Source organism: Poecilia reticulata, linkage group LG19, assembly GCF_000633615.1.
Source record: "Poecilia reticulata strain Guanapo linkage group LG19, Guppy_female_1.0+MT, whole genome shotgun sequence".
NCBI classification, from domain to species: Eukaryota; Metazoa; Chordata; class Actinopteri; order Cyprinodontiformes; family Poeciliidae; genus Poecilia; species Poecilia reticulata.
Window position 1 is genome coordinate 21,888,725 of NC_024349.1, and position 16,540 is coordinate 21,905,264.

Genomic DNA, 16,540 nt, shown 5'->3' on the forward strand with positions numbered 1-16,540 from the left:
TATATATACACACCTTTGGTCAATTGCTAGGGGCTTAATTCAAAAGCAGTTGCACGCCTTTCTGCTCCAGCGAGTCATTATCTTCATAAAAAGGTGATGGAAAGGTGTTGTCATGGCTACATTGCTTGCCATTATTGAAGCCTGGGGGGAAAAAAAACAAAAAACAAAAAATTTCTGTATCTTCTTTGTCCCACTTTTTTCCCGTCACACTTCTCTCCTCCTGACCTGCCTGCTTTTCCAGCTTCCCTTCATACCATGGACATGAGAGGCCCATGAACACGCGCGCTCCGAATAACTTCAAGGACTCACCCAAGCACAGTCCTCTAAGGGCGTTGACGTCATAGCGAGCTATGATGACGGCCGGTGCATTAGCATACAAGCGGCTCCCTCTGTGCACTCAGCCGCGGCGCGCTGCGGGGAGGCGGGTGAGGGCGGAGGAGAGGATTCTCCCGTGATGACGCAGAAACCCTGCAATTTCTATTTTTAAACCTATTCAAGTGTGCAACACCCTTTCGGTACAGCAGCCTTCAACTGCGCCTTCAGACCAAAACAAACAAGAGAGCGAGAGGGAGGAAAAGAGGGGGGCGGGTGAGTACACACTGACTGCACTGGCAGCAGCAGCACACTCAGCTCTGCACCTTCCTCTCTCGGTTATAGAGTGGCAATGAAATATGGATTAGGAGTCCATATAGTTGGGACGTGCTGCTCTTAGGCTGAGTGATGGTACGGCTCCAGATAAAGAGTCGGGTCGACCAGATGATCCCCTGTAAAATGAGTTGGCAGCGGTTGAAAGCAGCAGCTGACTGAGGTTCAGTGCTGGCCAAACACGGCGCAGCTTGATTTCATTAGGGCCTCGGCTCGGGGTTTATCAGCAAATAACACAGAGTGGATGAGACTCGTTTTCATTTTCCCCACTCTGTTTTTATTTTCCGACGCAGGGAAACGCCGGGCTCTGCTGCCTGACACGCAGACGCGCTTCCCACTCGCTTACACGGCCCGAGAGCTCGTACCCTCCGGCCTGAGGGTCTCGTAAATGTCACCCTCTCGGCCAGCAGCTCGGGAACAGGTGCCGTCCTCGGTTTCAAACAATGACAGCAACAACGCTGATCACAGGCTGGGAATAGAACTGGGGTGTCGATCAAGGTCGCAATCTACATTCAGGCCAAGACGTTCCCTATTATTTCAATTTCTGTTTATTTTTACAGCGCCGATTCACAACACACATGGCACCTTACACAGAAAAAGTCACTTCAACTCCATCATACTTATATTCCAGTTAATCGTACTTATCAAACTGCATCAAGATCGGCTTGACTTGTAGCCTTCACTCTTGGAAGAGCATGCAGCGACAGTGGAGAGGAAAAACTCTCCTTTAACAGGAAGAAACCTCCGTCTGCCATGGCCGAGAAGACAGAGCAGACAGACGAAAATGAAATTGATGTAGGAGTACCTTCTGTGTTAATGAAAAGCACTATAGGAGAGGGAGAGCATAATTCAGGAAGGTATTCAAGCCAAACAGAATGCCAGACCAGATGTAACTTCAATGGAGCGAAGAAACCAACCCTTGAGAAAACATAAAAACTAACATTTGAAATAATAGCAAATTGTAGAGTAGCAGAAGAAAGTAGCAAAGTAAGGAAAGCGGTACGTTTGTCCTCCAGCAGCCTAAGCCTATGGCAACAAAACTACACAGGTAGTTAAGGATAACCTAAACCCCTTAAAATGAGGCAAGAAAGAGGCCGAGCCAGCGAGAACTGTCTTTCCGTCTTCCCCGTCATCATTTGCAAGCAAATGAGATCCTGCCTTTGTGAGTGTAGGCTTGAGGAATTGGAAAAAGGCTCTTAAGAAGTTCTCAGGACGCGCGAAAAGTCAGCTGCACGTCCAAACAATGAATGTCTGTGCTCAAAAAGGGTAACACTGTAGCCTCATAGCCAGACAACAGGCACAGCTTGTCAAAGAATGTGGGCTCCATCAAATATTTAGTTCGGAAAGGTTTGGCTCTACAAGAAGAGTAACATCTCAACATCTCAAAGAAAAGGCAGAAGACCACCCTGTTTTTCAAAGTTTGCATTTGTTGTTGATGGGACACAAAACATATCAGGTCAAGAGCAAGAATCTGTATGTCTTTGTTATGTGGATCATGACTTGAACCCTTTGAAGAATCTTTTTGGGATGCATTCTGTGACCGAAACAACAGGGCCGTATCTTTCAAAAGTTGCTTTAGATGCACTTTGCAGACTAAACTTGCCATAGACACTGCACAGGCAGACCTATGATGTCAATGCAAACATATCTGGGACACAGGAAAACTAGCCACCAGCTCTACATGTACTCCGTGGAACTCACAGTGTGGATTTGGTAGCACAGAAGGCATGCGCAGCTTCTAGAGTTGTGCAAGATACCCTTGACTGGGCTGATCAGATGGGGAGTTTTGTGTGGGGAGTCTGGCAAATTCAAACAGTTGTTTTGTCAGATAGCAATATGTGATCATGAAACCACTACTGCCCTGAAGCTACTGTGTGCAACCAGCTGGATTGTAAGACACAGTGCTATATCTTCTGCTCTCGCACAGTATAACTCTATCCTTACTGCCTTAGAAGAAATGGCCTGGGGTGTCTCTCCCAATGCAGCCCCTGCAAATGGCCTGTTTCAGCAGTTTATGAAAGGACGTGTGGTGGCAGAAGCAGCCATAGGAGAGCAAGGGTGTCTCAACAGGTCTCCTCAAAGCAGGACACAGACTGTTTCTGGTACGCAGGCTGCTGTTTGGGAAATTGACTCTACTCTCAATGGCAAGAGAAGTGACGATGTCTTCCAAAAATATTTTTAAGAAGGCATCTTTAGATTTAGACAATAACATTGCCAAGAGTGTGGGAACCACCCAAGTGCTTTAGTGGATACTCAAGTAGTTTCGCTCCTAAAACGCCTACTCTACAGATTTGATTTTTTTAAGGTACTTGATCCTATTCACACACAGTTCACTGAACATTTCCAGCAGGGCGGATAACATCTCGCTTTCTGGAAGTATTGACCCTGTGGCTCATGACTACCCAGCAGCTGGAAATCCAGCTTCCCATGTTCAAATGTAATTACATGTACAGTTCCTGTGAGGAGGCTACAAACATTCTCAAAGGTTTGCCATTAGAGCCACAAGTTTTATTCACTGAAACTGAACCTCTGGTTGGGGTTACTCCTTGTGGTACCAGTCTCTTCCTCTGAGGCAGAGAGGAACTTTCGTGCTCTTGGATGATTAAAGACTTGGTTACACACATCTACGCCACAGCAGAGGCTGACCCATGTAGCAGTGTGTCACGTCCATCGGGAAAAATTGAACTTATTAACAAGGAAGTCAGTGAGTTCACAGTTTATTGCTATTACTGAGACGCAAACAGGTGCTTGGTATTTTATTTGAACGTCTCACGGCAGCTCCAGTCTGATACCGTAATATATGGTGTAAAGATAAACCTACTTTTGTATTTACGTGTTTTGTATATTCAGAATCACGGTATAATGTGCACTTCGGTTTGCAAATTGTATTCTTTGATGTATTGAGTGCTGTCATGAATTGTCCATAAAACATTTACTGTATATCTGTGTGATACTGTATTTATTCGGTGACGGATCGAATACAAAATATGCTGTTTGCGGTGTTGCACACCTTTACAGGTATGCTAAAAACAAAACTCTGATCTTATTTTATCTTATGTCTTACATTATCTTCCATGATTGTTCCTCACAACATGAGAAATACAGCCTCAAAATGCAGCATTCTCACTGGCATATGCACATGAAAACAAAACCAAATTCAACACGCTTGTTAGGTGTGTTAGGAGCACAGTATGATGTGGACCTGTGATTAATACCGTGGGGGGCGGGGAAATGTGTGCGGAAATTTCCCTTTGAAGCAGAAGGAGAGCGCGCCGTCTGCAGAACAGACAAGATGGAGTCACAGCAAGGCAACACCTCACACCCTGGGAGTCTCCCAGCTGGTGTGACTCCAGACCATCTGCAGGCCTGTTTATCGCAGAGAGCTGAGGTGGTCATGTGGAACTCAGGGTCCATGAGCCAACCTGTGTTTGGTGTGTTCTGCATATTGTTGTCCACTCTGACGGCAGGGCCGCTGCGCTCATGGAAAAACATCCATCTGAGCTGCAGCAGGGGGGCTGAAAGAGAGGGCAGTAAACCACTTCCAGCATGGAATGAGTTCCAGAAATGCAAAAAAAAAAAAAAAAACTGACTAGATAAGCAGTTTTGACTCTTTGCTGATTCTCAATTTAGTGCCCTGGAATGCTGACAATAAACCCATAAAGCATAAGAGTTATAAGAGCACAAAAGATTTCTACACAAAAGAGCTGACGCCACTGGCTCTGAAAGTGAAATTGTTTTTTTTTCTTTTTTTCTTTTCGGTGTGACTACGGCTTACAAGGATGGAATGGCAACAACCAAAAATCACTTCTCTGTCTAATCCTTCCTACAAGCTTCTCTCCTCCCCGTGAGGCCCACGGGAATTCATTTGCCACGCCAGGGATTTGGAGCAATTTATTTGCTACAGCAATCTGAGGTGAGATTTGGATTTCATCAGCGCAGACAGAATCCAAAAACAGGCACAAAGCTTCCCACTCCCATGTTGTATAACGWCTATGCTGTCACTTATCACTGATGGATGACTTACTGGATGAGAAAACTGATCTGAGGTATTTGCACTTTAGGTGTATCACAACGCAGTGAATATCTATGTACACACTCCTGTTGAGATCCCGAGTTTTTATGATGTAAACATTTTTTCACACTCACACACACACACACACACACACACACACACACACACACACACACACACACACACACACACACACACACACACACACATACATATCACATCATCGCAATTGGGACTTTAACATGTTAATTTACATAGATTTTACATGTCAAACATTTAAACACAATTGTTTTTTTGTTTGTTTTTTTATACATACAAAAGTTCCATATGGAACCTTTGTACTTGGGTGTTTCTGATACATCCATAAACCTGACGCACAAGCGGCAGCTGCAAATGACAATGATGGATAATAAACCTGCTTTTCTTAGCAGCTAAATTTTAATTTTTACTTAAAAAAAAAAAAAAAACATCTGATGGGACGCTGGAAAAGACTGTTGTTTTAGTTGTTGTGCTCGGGTTATGCTAAAAAAGAGATAGCATATCACAAAAGCTACTCAAGCTTAAAATAGCATCGCAATGTTGGTTGCAGCAGCATAGACGTTGTATATTACATATATATGTGTACATTATAAGTATAATGTACAATTAAAAATGAATCATGTACACTTCCACTGAAAAGTAAAGAAATCTGTTAGAAAGCTAAATAGAAGCTAAAATTGTGGTAAACGTTAATGCTGTGACTCCATCCACCATGACATAAATAACCCCAAATGATGATGCTGCCACCACCAAATTCCGACATTCATGTTCATACACATAAATTGCTTTCCTGGTTTGCGACTTGTTGTGGTTCTTATTGTCATTTAAGGAGCAACATTGTGCAGTTCAATGGTTAGGACACAACTTGTGTGACCACAAAGGAGGCACAGTGCTGAAACATGTCCCAACATGTTTTGGTCAAAGGGAAGTAAATAAAAGGAGAAAAACAATCAGCCTTTTTGCAAAAGTGCCTTGCAAGTTTTCAAATTACTCACATTTTCTCCTCTGTCACATTTCAAACACACACTTCCCTGCATTTCTTGTGATTTAATTTGTTAGAACAACACAAAATGGAGTACAATCTGGAAGTGGAAGAAAAACTATAACTAGTTTCCAGATTTCTTTTAATCTGTTGCACTTAATTAAAATTCAGTGCAACAAACTGCATCCAGTTTATAAATCGAGTCCTCCTGTGTTCAGTTAAACAATATTTGTAATCTTGAGCATCTCACAGAGGTCGAGTCATTTGAAACTCTACAATCAAAAGAGCTATTTTTGACCTCAGACCAGCAAAAATAAAATTTAAAGCCACAAATGTTGACATTTTGAAAAAAAAGAAAAGACTCCTTCTAACACCTAATATAGGAAATGTATGTCATTTCTAACGTACAGTCATTGTATTTTGATGTTTAAGTTTAAGGATAGAGAAAAAAACATACTTTTACAAAATAGTAAAAAAAGATGGACATATTTCGTCTGATATGGAAAAATGTGAATAAATAAGAAATCCAAGCCAATGGCAAGAAAACTATATTTAACTGGTACTTTGTGTCACTGTTGTAGAAATATTATTCTATTAAAGAAATGAGAAAACTCCAGAAAGCTGCATTTATTATATCTACAATAATTTCACGCAAACTTGAAATTTGACTATTTTGCAAATGAACTGGCACAAACCTGAACCTCTAGATGTGTAAAGCTGGACAACGACTCAATACAAATTGACACTTTCCAGATTGTTTAATTTGACAGCTACTTTTTTGAGGGCTTCCATCAGATAAAAGCACATTAAGAGGAGCAAAAGTGAGCCTTTTAGAAAGGTTCAAAGTTAGACTTGGTATCTTAGATTGCATTACTTGACAGTTTATTTTCAGACTTTGAAATCTTGGCGACTCACTGCCAACAGCTAACTAATGTTCAACTTGCTCCAAGGTCGTTTCCTCGACTCCAAAATCCAGAGCGTTTGTTGGCAAATGTTGCATTTGCCAACATTTATGTTCCTTGCAATCAGCAGGAAGACGAAGACATAAAGTTACATAATGCTCTGCCCTTTACAGAACAGCTGATAAATTGACTTTTATTGGCGGATTCGGATACGTCAACCTGCAATTCCCCAGACTCAAAGTTTAGAGCGCACAAATTATGACGCGTTCCTCATCTGCCTGATCACCCATTGGAAAACTATTACAGATTAAATCATAAGGGACGTCAGGGGTAATTAAGAATAAAATTTTAAAAAAAGCCACTTCAACAGGATCATGTTCAACTGCAGTTTATTTTATTAAAAAGACCAGGGTGCAAATATGAAATTAAAAAAAATAAAGACAAGCATATCATTTTTAAGCATTTAATACAAACTTAACAATATAAACTATTTCAGTCCCTCTTGACATGTAAGACACTGACTCAAAATACTTTGTTATACCGTATTTTTTCTTTATCAAGTATTGCACAATGTAGGTACAAAATTAATATTCATACGAGTACATTTTTTGTCCATAGTATAGCAAAAATCTTAAACCTCTTAACAGAAAATACAATTCATCTTTCAGAAAAAAGCAAATATTCCTACACTTCAATTCCACCACTAAGGTAACTTTGTACACAATCTTCTGAATATTTGATTTTTTTTTTTGTCCTTTTTTTCAAAGATGGATTTCTTTAACAATTATCCTTAAAAAAGAAAAAAAAAATAAGGAAAAGCTGCTGCAGCCATCACAGATCACTGGAGTAGTAAAAAGATATAAATGCAACACCATGTCATAGAAACAATATATACTCTGATATCTTACAAACTCTGTACTAAATTAAATTATACAATTAGAAAAAGACCAAGTAACCCCACTTAGTAGTGCCAATTTGTAAAAATCAGCCTCGTCTTACCACCTGTAAAATACTGTAAGAGGCCAAAACTTGAAGCTTTTATTTTTTATTTATTTATTTTTTTTGGGAGTAGTTCCTCAAAGTAAAAAAAAAAAAAAAAAAAAAAAAAAAGTTTGTGCTTGGTTGGCAAAAAGGAAAAAGAAAAACAATGATGCATGTTGAATTCAAGCTTGGATGTGTTTGTACAACAAGCTTTCAGTAGAAACTCAAAGGGGGCTCAGTAAAAACGGCCCCCACCCATCTGGGCACATGCGCATCACTGCTTATTCAGCTAAATCCTTCAGTTCGGTTGATAGGTGTGCGTTTTTCTTTTTTCATTTTAGTTGTTTTTCCCTTCTCTTTGAGCCACCGTCATTCATAAATAGCATATTTGATGATGTTAGCTTAGTTAGCCATGACCGGCTGGAATTGCTGGTTAGAATACTGCATGTTGCTCAGGCTGAAGCTGAGCCCGTCCATGAGCGACTTGTCGTTCAGGCTTCCGTAGGCCGCAAACACGTCGAAGGCATTGTTGTACTGCAGGGGGCCGAGCCCCAGCGGGCCGTCGACGGGGAATGCGGCCCCGGGGCTGGACTGGCCCTGCAGGCTGGGGAACACAAACTCCTTGGCGTTGGGCGACAGGGCGGAGGCCTTCTGCTGCTGGCCCAGCCCGTACAGCGAGTGCATGGAGGTGGACATGGCTTTCTGCTTCAGTAGAGTGTTGACATTCAGACCCAGGTTGTTGGTGGGGGAGGTGCGGGCCGCCTTGGTGCTGCCACCGCTGCCTCCGCCGCCGGCGGTGCTACTGTTGTTGTTGTTGCCGCCGCCGCCGCGGCCGCTGCTCTTCATCTTGGTGGAGCCAAACTTGGTGGCGGCGAAGGTGGCGGTGGTGAAGGTTAAGGGCTGGGTGGAGCGCGGCATGAACGACGGGCTGACGGCAGCCGACTGGCCGAAGGGAGGTGACGGCGAGCTGGACTCTGAGGACGCCCCGACGGGGTCGCTGATGGGCATGAACACCTGCGCCTCGGGGTTAAAGCTGTTCTTGATCTCCCGGTCCAGCTCAGAGCCGTTCTCATTGTTGTCGTCCACATACAGCACCTTGACGGGGCCCTTCTCCCCGATCTGGTAGGAGACCTCAAACGGGTCGATCCAGACGCTCAGGTCCTGGGGCAGGTTGTTCCGGACGTCCTCGATGTCCAGCCCGCTCTCTTTGGCCGCCTGCTCCACCACGGGATCCACCTTCTCGCCTACGTGGATGCACCGGAACCCCGAGCCTTTGTACGGCTTGTCCGGGTACCAGTGGCCTTCATACTTCTTCTTCAGCTGCCTCTCGAGCTCTTCGCCAAAAATATTCACACGCCGCCTCGGGAGTTTGTTGTACAGGTAGGAAATGATGAAGTTAAGTGCTACTTGAATTTCAAGCTGCATAGCTGCTTCGACTTAGCTTCGACCGTCACAGTTGCTTTATCGTGGCGTTGCGAGCCTCCAAAGCAGCCAGGATCAGTTGAGAATTTGAAAAGTCAATATCCTTCTGACAGTGTTTGGTTGAAGATCCTGAAACAGAAAGAAAAATGAAGAAATTGTTAACTTGTTCAGCCACTGGGCAAGGACTGATTTCTATAGCCAGGTATACCGCAGCTACAATCAACAAATCCCCCTACTTTCTGCTGCATATTGCTGATCAGCTGGCTAACAGAAGATGCTTACTGTAATTACAAGAAAGACAACTTTCAACTGTGTTTAATATTTCCAGCCTGAGAAACATGCCCAGTCATGGCATGGAAGCTAAAGGAGCAACACCCAGTCACTCCTTTTAGCACAAGAGCCGTCTGAAAATACAGAAACTACCACCAGCACGCCTGTTAAGCAGCCAACATCCAAAAGTGATGTAATAGCAGAGGGCGATGATGTCGATACGAACTACATAAAAATGCAAAAGGAAGAACATCCTCGAAACCAATGCTACCAGAATTTGTTTTTCCTTTAGCGAACTTTTAAATATTGACACAAACTAAAATCTGAACAAAGATGAACACCAAAAATTAACAACAACAAAAAAGAACACCTTCAGTATTTCAGAAAACTAAGGCGGCCAAGTCCCAAAGGGCATGGTGATATTTTTAAATCATCATCTAGTTATTCAGTGCAAAACAACACACTATGGAGCTACTAAGAGTTTCAGTTTGTCACCAAAAACATTCAGCATGTGGGCAGTAGGAGCAGACTGAGCAGATGTTTGTTTTTGCTAAATATCTGTTATTGTGGAGAAGATCTGAGCTTGTTCTTCTTGTGTTCCTCTATAAAAAGCACAGCAGCAAAAACAATCTTTTACAAAACACCTAAAAACTCTTATGTCATTTATCAAAACAAATGTCACAGTAGGTATCACTATAACTGTAACCGGTATATTAGATTATTTCTGCAGGAGCAGCAGCTATTATTACTAGAAATATCGCGATATTTCCACCTCAAGGTGGTCTTGCATTGAGATTCTTAAACCTAGCCGTGCCCATTTACTCTGGGCAGCCTGGCATGCAGCTTTGCTGCACAATAATCGGGAGCTATAAATAAACGCAGTCCACTGACTCAGAGATGGTGTCAGCAGTGCGTGTTCCCCAGCGGTTTAGTGTGACAGATAAACGCTCATGTGGCTGACCTCTGGGGAGGGGGGGTTGAAGGGGGGAAGTGCCAACTCTAGGGGGGTCGGATTTGCAGCTACCTCATATTGGACACACGGACATGTTCAGGCAACCCAGCCCCTCCAGAGTGGTGCTCAGCAGGAGAAAATGTGTTTTGAAAAATGCCTCCGACCTGGGAGGTTCCTGTGTTTTCTCGCGCGGCTTGTGCTACAGTTGGAAAGAGGAGCACGTAGGAGCTCGCGACAGGAATTGCAATTACATAATCATTATTCAGGGTCCAGCCGTAACCGTTAAAACAGACGCTTCATCACAAAAAGACACTTTTAGAAAAACTATATATAGAGAGAATTACTAACCGAACTGGTTTATCGCCACTATGCGCCCCGTCAGTGATGAGCAGATAGCGCTCGGATGCCAACTTAAAGAGGGTGTGAACACAAATGTAGGAAGCTAACCAGCTAACCCACAGGAACTGTTAATGTTTAGCTCGACCAGCTGCTTATCTGCGCTCTTCGCACTAAGGCAAATTAAATACAATCGCACAGAGAGAGAGAGCAAAGGGCTCAAGTCCATGTCATGCGAACAGAAGAAAGAGAAACGGGTTTAATTTGAACTGACAGCCAGCTTGACGGATAGGAAGCTACGTAGGATTATAATAAACTAGCTGGTTAGACATATTCGACAACTACTGTCGCTGTCGAGAAGCGAAATGACTAAACAATGCGCGACTTTTTCCACCCATAAATGAGTATTAATTTAACGTTTCATTAATATTTACTTACCTAGAAATTCACAGCAGGCCCTTTCTTGCTCAACAGTCCCGTTCCTGGAGATGTTAAACTTCGCGCAGCACTACTGTAGCTGTACGAATCAAATAGAAAATTGTTGCCGACGTTGTAGCTGTAGATCCAGGCGGTGTTGTGTCTGCGGGATAAAGGATGAATCCGGGATACAGGCGTCCACAAAATAACTCCCCTTCAGCCTGGGAGTTTTTACAACTCTGCCCTTTAAAACTTGGGCTGGTTTGTTTTTATATAGTAGTCCTCCGCCACGGACATCGAGGAGATGGTGATGCGGCTCAGCTAGGACGGCTACCAGATACCCCTTTCCTATTGGTTGAACCCTACTACGTCATTGTCAACCCCCCTCTAAACCAGAGCTCTGATTGGATTACCAAGTGTTCAGTCAAGAGTAGGTTTCTATTTACGGTAGTGGCTTGCTTTTCAAGCCTTTTGGACTACTTTATTAGAACAGATTTTAGAGTACACATTTCAAAAGCTTTCGATCAAAGTGGGATCAAACACATTTTAATAAAACTTGAACATGATAGATTGGCAAACGTTACGTCAAGAGTTAATATTCCGTTTTTATGTTTTATTAGAATTTTCTTTCATTAGATGTTATCAGTGGTTAGCAGTGGTTGACAACAACGACCATATTAGAGATCTTTTCTGATTATTATGGAGAGTATGCTGAGGTTATGAGGGCTGTACAAAATATACTACAGTGAAATAAACTCAACATTACCTCCACTCTGTTCACTTCAGGGATAAACAGATCTCCTCTGTGGCGGAAGGATACACCTGTCACCGCTTGTGTCCCTAGCTGTTTCCAATGACATTTTGATGTTCCTTGAACCAGCTGTAAACGTGTGTCTGAACCTTCCTCAACAGCCTTCCCTTAGGATGGGAGCCATACTGATACAGCTGCATTCCCAGCACATTTTGAACATTGTGTACCTCAGAAAATGCTGGCAGCTTATCTCCTGTGATACAACTCATTGTAGTGTGCGCCGTATACTGACTATTGGTTCTTAGCAGTTGTGCAGTGCAGAGGTGTATGCTCTCCCCAGTCAAGCACAAGGTGCATGACGCCACAGCCTGTTCTTACCTAACATGGGCTCCCTCGCTCTGTTTGCACGACAAACGCAACACATGTATTATACAGCTGTGAGGGAGGCAGCAGAGCAAGAGAAGAGGAAGATGGTGAGGGAAGAAAGGCATGTCCCCTGTAAGCAGAAAGATGTGAGGATGTTTTTCTTTTGAATCGTACTTCATTTAAAGGGATAGCGCGCAGCCTCCATGACGTAGCGGGCCTTGAACCACTGTCGTGTTTGCATCGGGCAATTGTTTACACAGAGGCAGATGGTTATTATTTATTACATTTTACTTGCTCGAAATAAAGAAATATATGATTTAATTATACACACAGAAAATAGAGGCTGGAGGTTGTCCGACATCATTAAGCTTCCCTTGTGAAGCAGATTAAAACATGTAAAGTATTTCTGGTCAGAGTAGCCAACACAGCCCAAAAATCTGAAATATTAAAACCAAAGCAACTTTTATAGTCTTAAAACAACTCAAATCTCATAAGCACCCGTTGCAGTTTATGCAAGGAACATTTAAACCGTGGTCAAGTTTGCCTTGGGTGGCTATTTGTGTGAAATGCGGTACCTGGTATAAACGTAAACCGATGTAACAAGCAAAAATATTGATTTACATGAATAATGTCATTTTTTTTTTTTAAAGAGACCAAGTTAGCTACTCATTGAGGCTAACGCTAACAGCTAATCTTAGACGCTCCATGACCAAAACAGACTTCTTGCATCTTAAAGCAACTCCAATCCGTTTATGAAAACACAACTTTGTGCCACAACACTCGAACCTGTTTACTTTCACAGAAGCTGATGATTATTTACAAGGGAAATAGAAGTCGGAGGTCGTGCGTCACAAATGGTCTTCCTTTTTGAGAACAGAGAACAAGATTTTACAGGTTTGCATGTTTTAAGAAACAAATGACTGCAGTTATTGATGTGTCTTTCACAGCTGATGTGTGCCTGATTCTACTGTGACCATAAGTGCTGTACATGTTTCATACTCAGTACGTGTTTCACACAGTACAATCATTGCAGGCGCACCACCTCCTCCCACCTCCATTTCACATGTAAATAATCATCAGATGCTGTAAAAACAGCCACGTAATGCAAATGCAATGACTTTTCTAAGATAAGCTCCGACATGTACAGATTATGGAACATGTAAAGCATTTACAGTCACGGTTTGGGTAGCTTAGTTTATTTGGGATTTAAATTTAGCAGCAGCAATGCTTATAGAAACGAACAACTAAACAAACAAACAAACAAAAAAAGAAAACACATGGAAGACTACATGGGAGAATCCATCTAATCTGGGTTAAACACAATTAAGTCCAGTGCAAAATATACAATTCACAACCAGTGACTCACATTCTCTGCAGTTTACTAAAAATATTGTTTTATCTGTCGTTTAACATTTTTACTGTCATTAAATACAGCGCAAGTTAACATTAAATTCCAGAAGTGCTGACACACGGAACAGCACAGTTCTTTTCTGCGTTAGTTATTATTTTTGGCAAAAGGCAAATCTTTTTAGTAGCAGGCCTAGTAGAATGAAAATGTGTATTTTGGCTATAGGATATGTTTTGAAATACAATCACAGGTATTCTGGAATATACAACATTTCTGAAAAAAAATAAATAAATCGAAAGTAGCGAGTAGCTTAATCTATCTTTACCAGAAAGCCATCCTGACATGTCATGCGTTTTCCAGTAATGGTAAACACGCTCCGACAGTAAGACGCCATAAAAAGAATATTGGAGGCACAACTTTCCCCCTTTACTTCCATGACTCGAGTGAATAATCATCCGCGTCCGAGTGTGAAAAGTTCTTAGCACAGTGTTTGCATAAACCGCTGTGATGTTTTTGTTTTAAAACTTCAAAAGTATTGATTTGTACTAAAAGAAAACACCAAGAGCAAACTCTTCTGAAAGGAAGATATTGACTGTTTAATTGTGGACTAATTGTGCCTCAATTCAAAGCAATTTTTAAAAAAATATTTCCTCCTAATTACCCAATGATTTCTGATCTTGACAATCACGCAAACATGAACTCGTATGTCTGCATTCAGGCCATAACCACCGCCAAGAACCGCAATCCAGTTCCATAAGCAGAGGGTTATAAATGAAATGCGATCTTCTAGAGGGCTGCAGGGATCAGGATGCTGCGGGCACAATGGAGACTTCTTCCACTCTCCAGATTGAGTCTCAGCAGGGGTGAGAGATGAGTCCCACCCACCCCCACCACCACCAACCCCACCACAGAGAAGCCTCTGATGGATGACCCTCGCACAAACTAAACACACTGTGGGGGCCTTGGAGGCACACCGAGGCCACCAGAGCTGGGCTTTTCTGCACACAGAAAGCATGTGACAATGACCAAATGTTCAGACATGTCTGAGCACAAAACATGGGTTCAGCAGCAAACATATTAGCAGCTCCAACAAAAAGGTGCCCAGTCACAATCAAGCTGTGTAAACTCAGTAAGTATGTGTGAGTCTTGGCATTGGACAGGTGGAGTAATCGTCCCATTCCGTGGTTAAAACAATGACGTTATTGTTCTCTTACAGAAACGGTCCTGGCTGGAGAAGGGTAAACACAGCTAATGAAGTGAAAGGTTTTAGCATGACTCAAATAATTTTTTTAGGGATTGTCAGTCCACATAGAGATTTTCAACTGTGAAATTATTTCCACTGTTGTCTAACTGTATAGATGCTCAAAGATCTCAGTGAAAGATACAACTCAGTGTGTCTGTTTGTTCACTAGCAGACATAGAGTGACAATTAAAACCGTAGCTGCGCAAGGAAGTGTGCATTTCCTCTACTCAATTTCACAATACACAACGTTTTTAAAAAGTGCACTCTTGGGGAAGAAAAAAAAAGGTGCCATTTCTCATTTGTTTGAGTTGATGACATCACAAGAGGCACATGAATCAAACTGTTCAGAAAGCGATAGTAAACATGGCTAACAAGTAGACCTGTTGCGATAAACGATAAATCAATTAATTGGACGATAAATTAAATCTATCGACCTCATTTTAATTATCGTCTTTATCGTCTCTTCCGGCCTTTTTTCTTTCTGTTGATGACACTGAATAAAAAAAGGCTCAGCTCCGGTGCTCTCCACTGACCCTCCCTTCCTCATTTCCTTAGTGTAATGTCCAACGCACATTACACAGTTGTCGGCCCATTTTCAAACCCTGAGGCCACCACATATTAGCCGACAGAAATCCAACAGTTCAACCTTTATATTCTCATGTTTCTGGTACATCCCTAAATCTGACGCGCAAGTGATACCTGCACACAGCATTACACAGGTTCACCGTTCAAGTCATACTCAGGGCGCTCGATCAGTTATCTGTCGCTACACGTAGCTCTTTGGACAAACTTAGGTTATTGCTCTACGCAATAACCTAAATAACAGATTAAAGACAATAATAATTTTTGTTGTGGAGCTCATATGGCTATTTATTCAACAATTCAGGAGCAAAAGGTGTTTTTGAATTGAAAGTGCTTATTTAGTCGATTAAAATGCAATTAATCAATTGTAGACTCTGTAATTCATCTGATTAAAAATGGTTAGAGTCCAAACACTAATAAAAATAAGTAAAAAAAAAAAAGCATATTTCTCTTCCTTTTAAATGACTGATGTGCCAGTAGAGCGGCGCTGCATGCAGTCTGAACTCCCACTACTTTAGCTTGTACAAACAACTTCTCCCTTTCTGAATGCCAAGCAGTGGGATTTTTTTTTTCCCCCTTTATGTCTTCCCTCTGGTGTTGACTGGAATGAGGCGGGTGCTGTTTTAGGCTGCCCTGCAGGTGCTTGCGTGGTGGAGCTGACTGGTAGGAATGGGCTCATTATAAGTCTTTCTGCCTGGCAATTATATTTACCCGAAATAGCAGGGTGACGCAGCAGTTCTGTGGGGAACGTCGTTTGCACTCGAAAGTGGAATTAAAACAATTAGACCATGTGAGGTTTTTTTATCTTTTTTTTGGCTCAAAAATCATCACTGAGAATCTTTGATGATTAGCCATTCCAGTATTCATGAAATGGCTTCCATGTGTCTTAAGTTTGCCAATTTCTTTCTTGAAGCCTACACAGATTTTCCTATTTAAGGCTCTCATGTTTTACTGCGACACAGTAAGTGTCTTTTATGGGGAAACTTGGTTAAAAACGTGAATAAGCCCCACAAAAAAAGGGATTCTGCTCCATTGCCTTCTATGATGTCACAAGAGGCGTGTGTGTGCAATCTTGTTTTTACCAAGGTAATTTTGTCTTACATAAAAAAACCAGCAAAACTGCAAAATAAATAGAAATACTGACCATTACTCGTTCCTCAAGTGACAAATGATCAGGAGTGTTTGACTAGTAGTCCAGCTAGTAGCTTTAAATTTCCCTGACGTGGTGAGGTTGTTTTACTTTAATATAATACCACAAGGTTCCAGCTCTTGGATTTAGTGTTTTTGCATTA

At 42.1% G+C, this 16,540-nt stretch overlaps 1 protein-coding gene and 1 long non-coding RNA gene across 2 annotated transcripts in view; one reads left to right on the forward strand and one right to left on the reverse strand.

Annotated features, from left to right (window-relative positions):
- The first annotated feature begins 315 nt into the window (after positions 1 to 315).
- Positions 316 to 16,540, forward strand: part of LOC108167282 (uncharacterized) — a 29,642-nt gene continuing 13,417 nt past the window's right edge. Inside the window, exons 1-2 of the long non-coding RNA XR_001777641.1 lie at positions 316 to 588; positions 4,424 to 4,558. This is a non-coding gene — a long non-coding RNA (uncharacterized LOC108167282). The remainder of the gene's footprint in view (positions 589 to 4,423; positions 4,559 to 16,540) is intronic.
- Positions 7,030 to 11,216, reverse strand: tob1b (transducer of ERBB2, 1b). Its single transcript, XM_008437773.2, has 2 exons — positions 10,980 to 11,216; positions 7,030 to 9,112 (listed from the first exon to the last, which is right to left on the reverse strand). Exon 2 carries the CDS (start codon positions 8,984 to 8,986, stop codon positions 7,964 to 7,966), a length of 1,023 nt encoding a protein of 340 aa, XP_008435995.1. The 5' UTR covers positions 8,987 to 9,112; positions 10,980 to 11,216; the 3' UTR covers positions 7,030 to 7,963.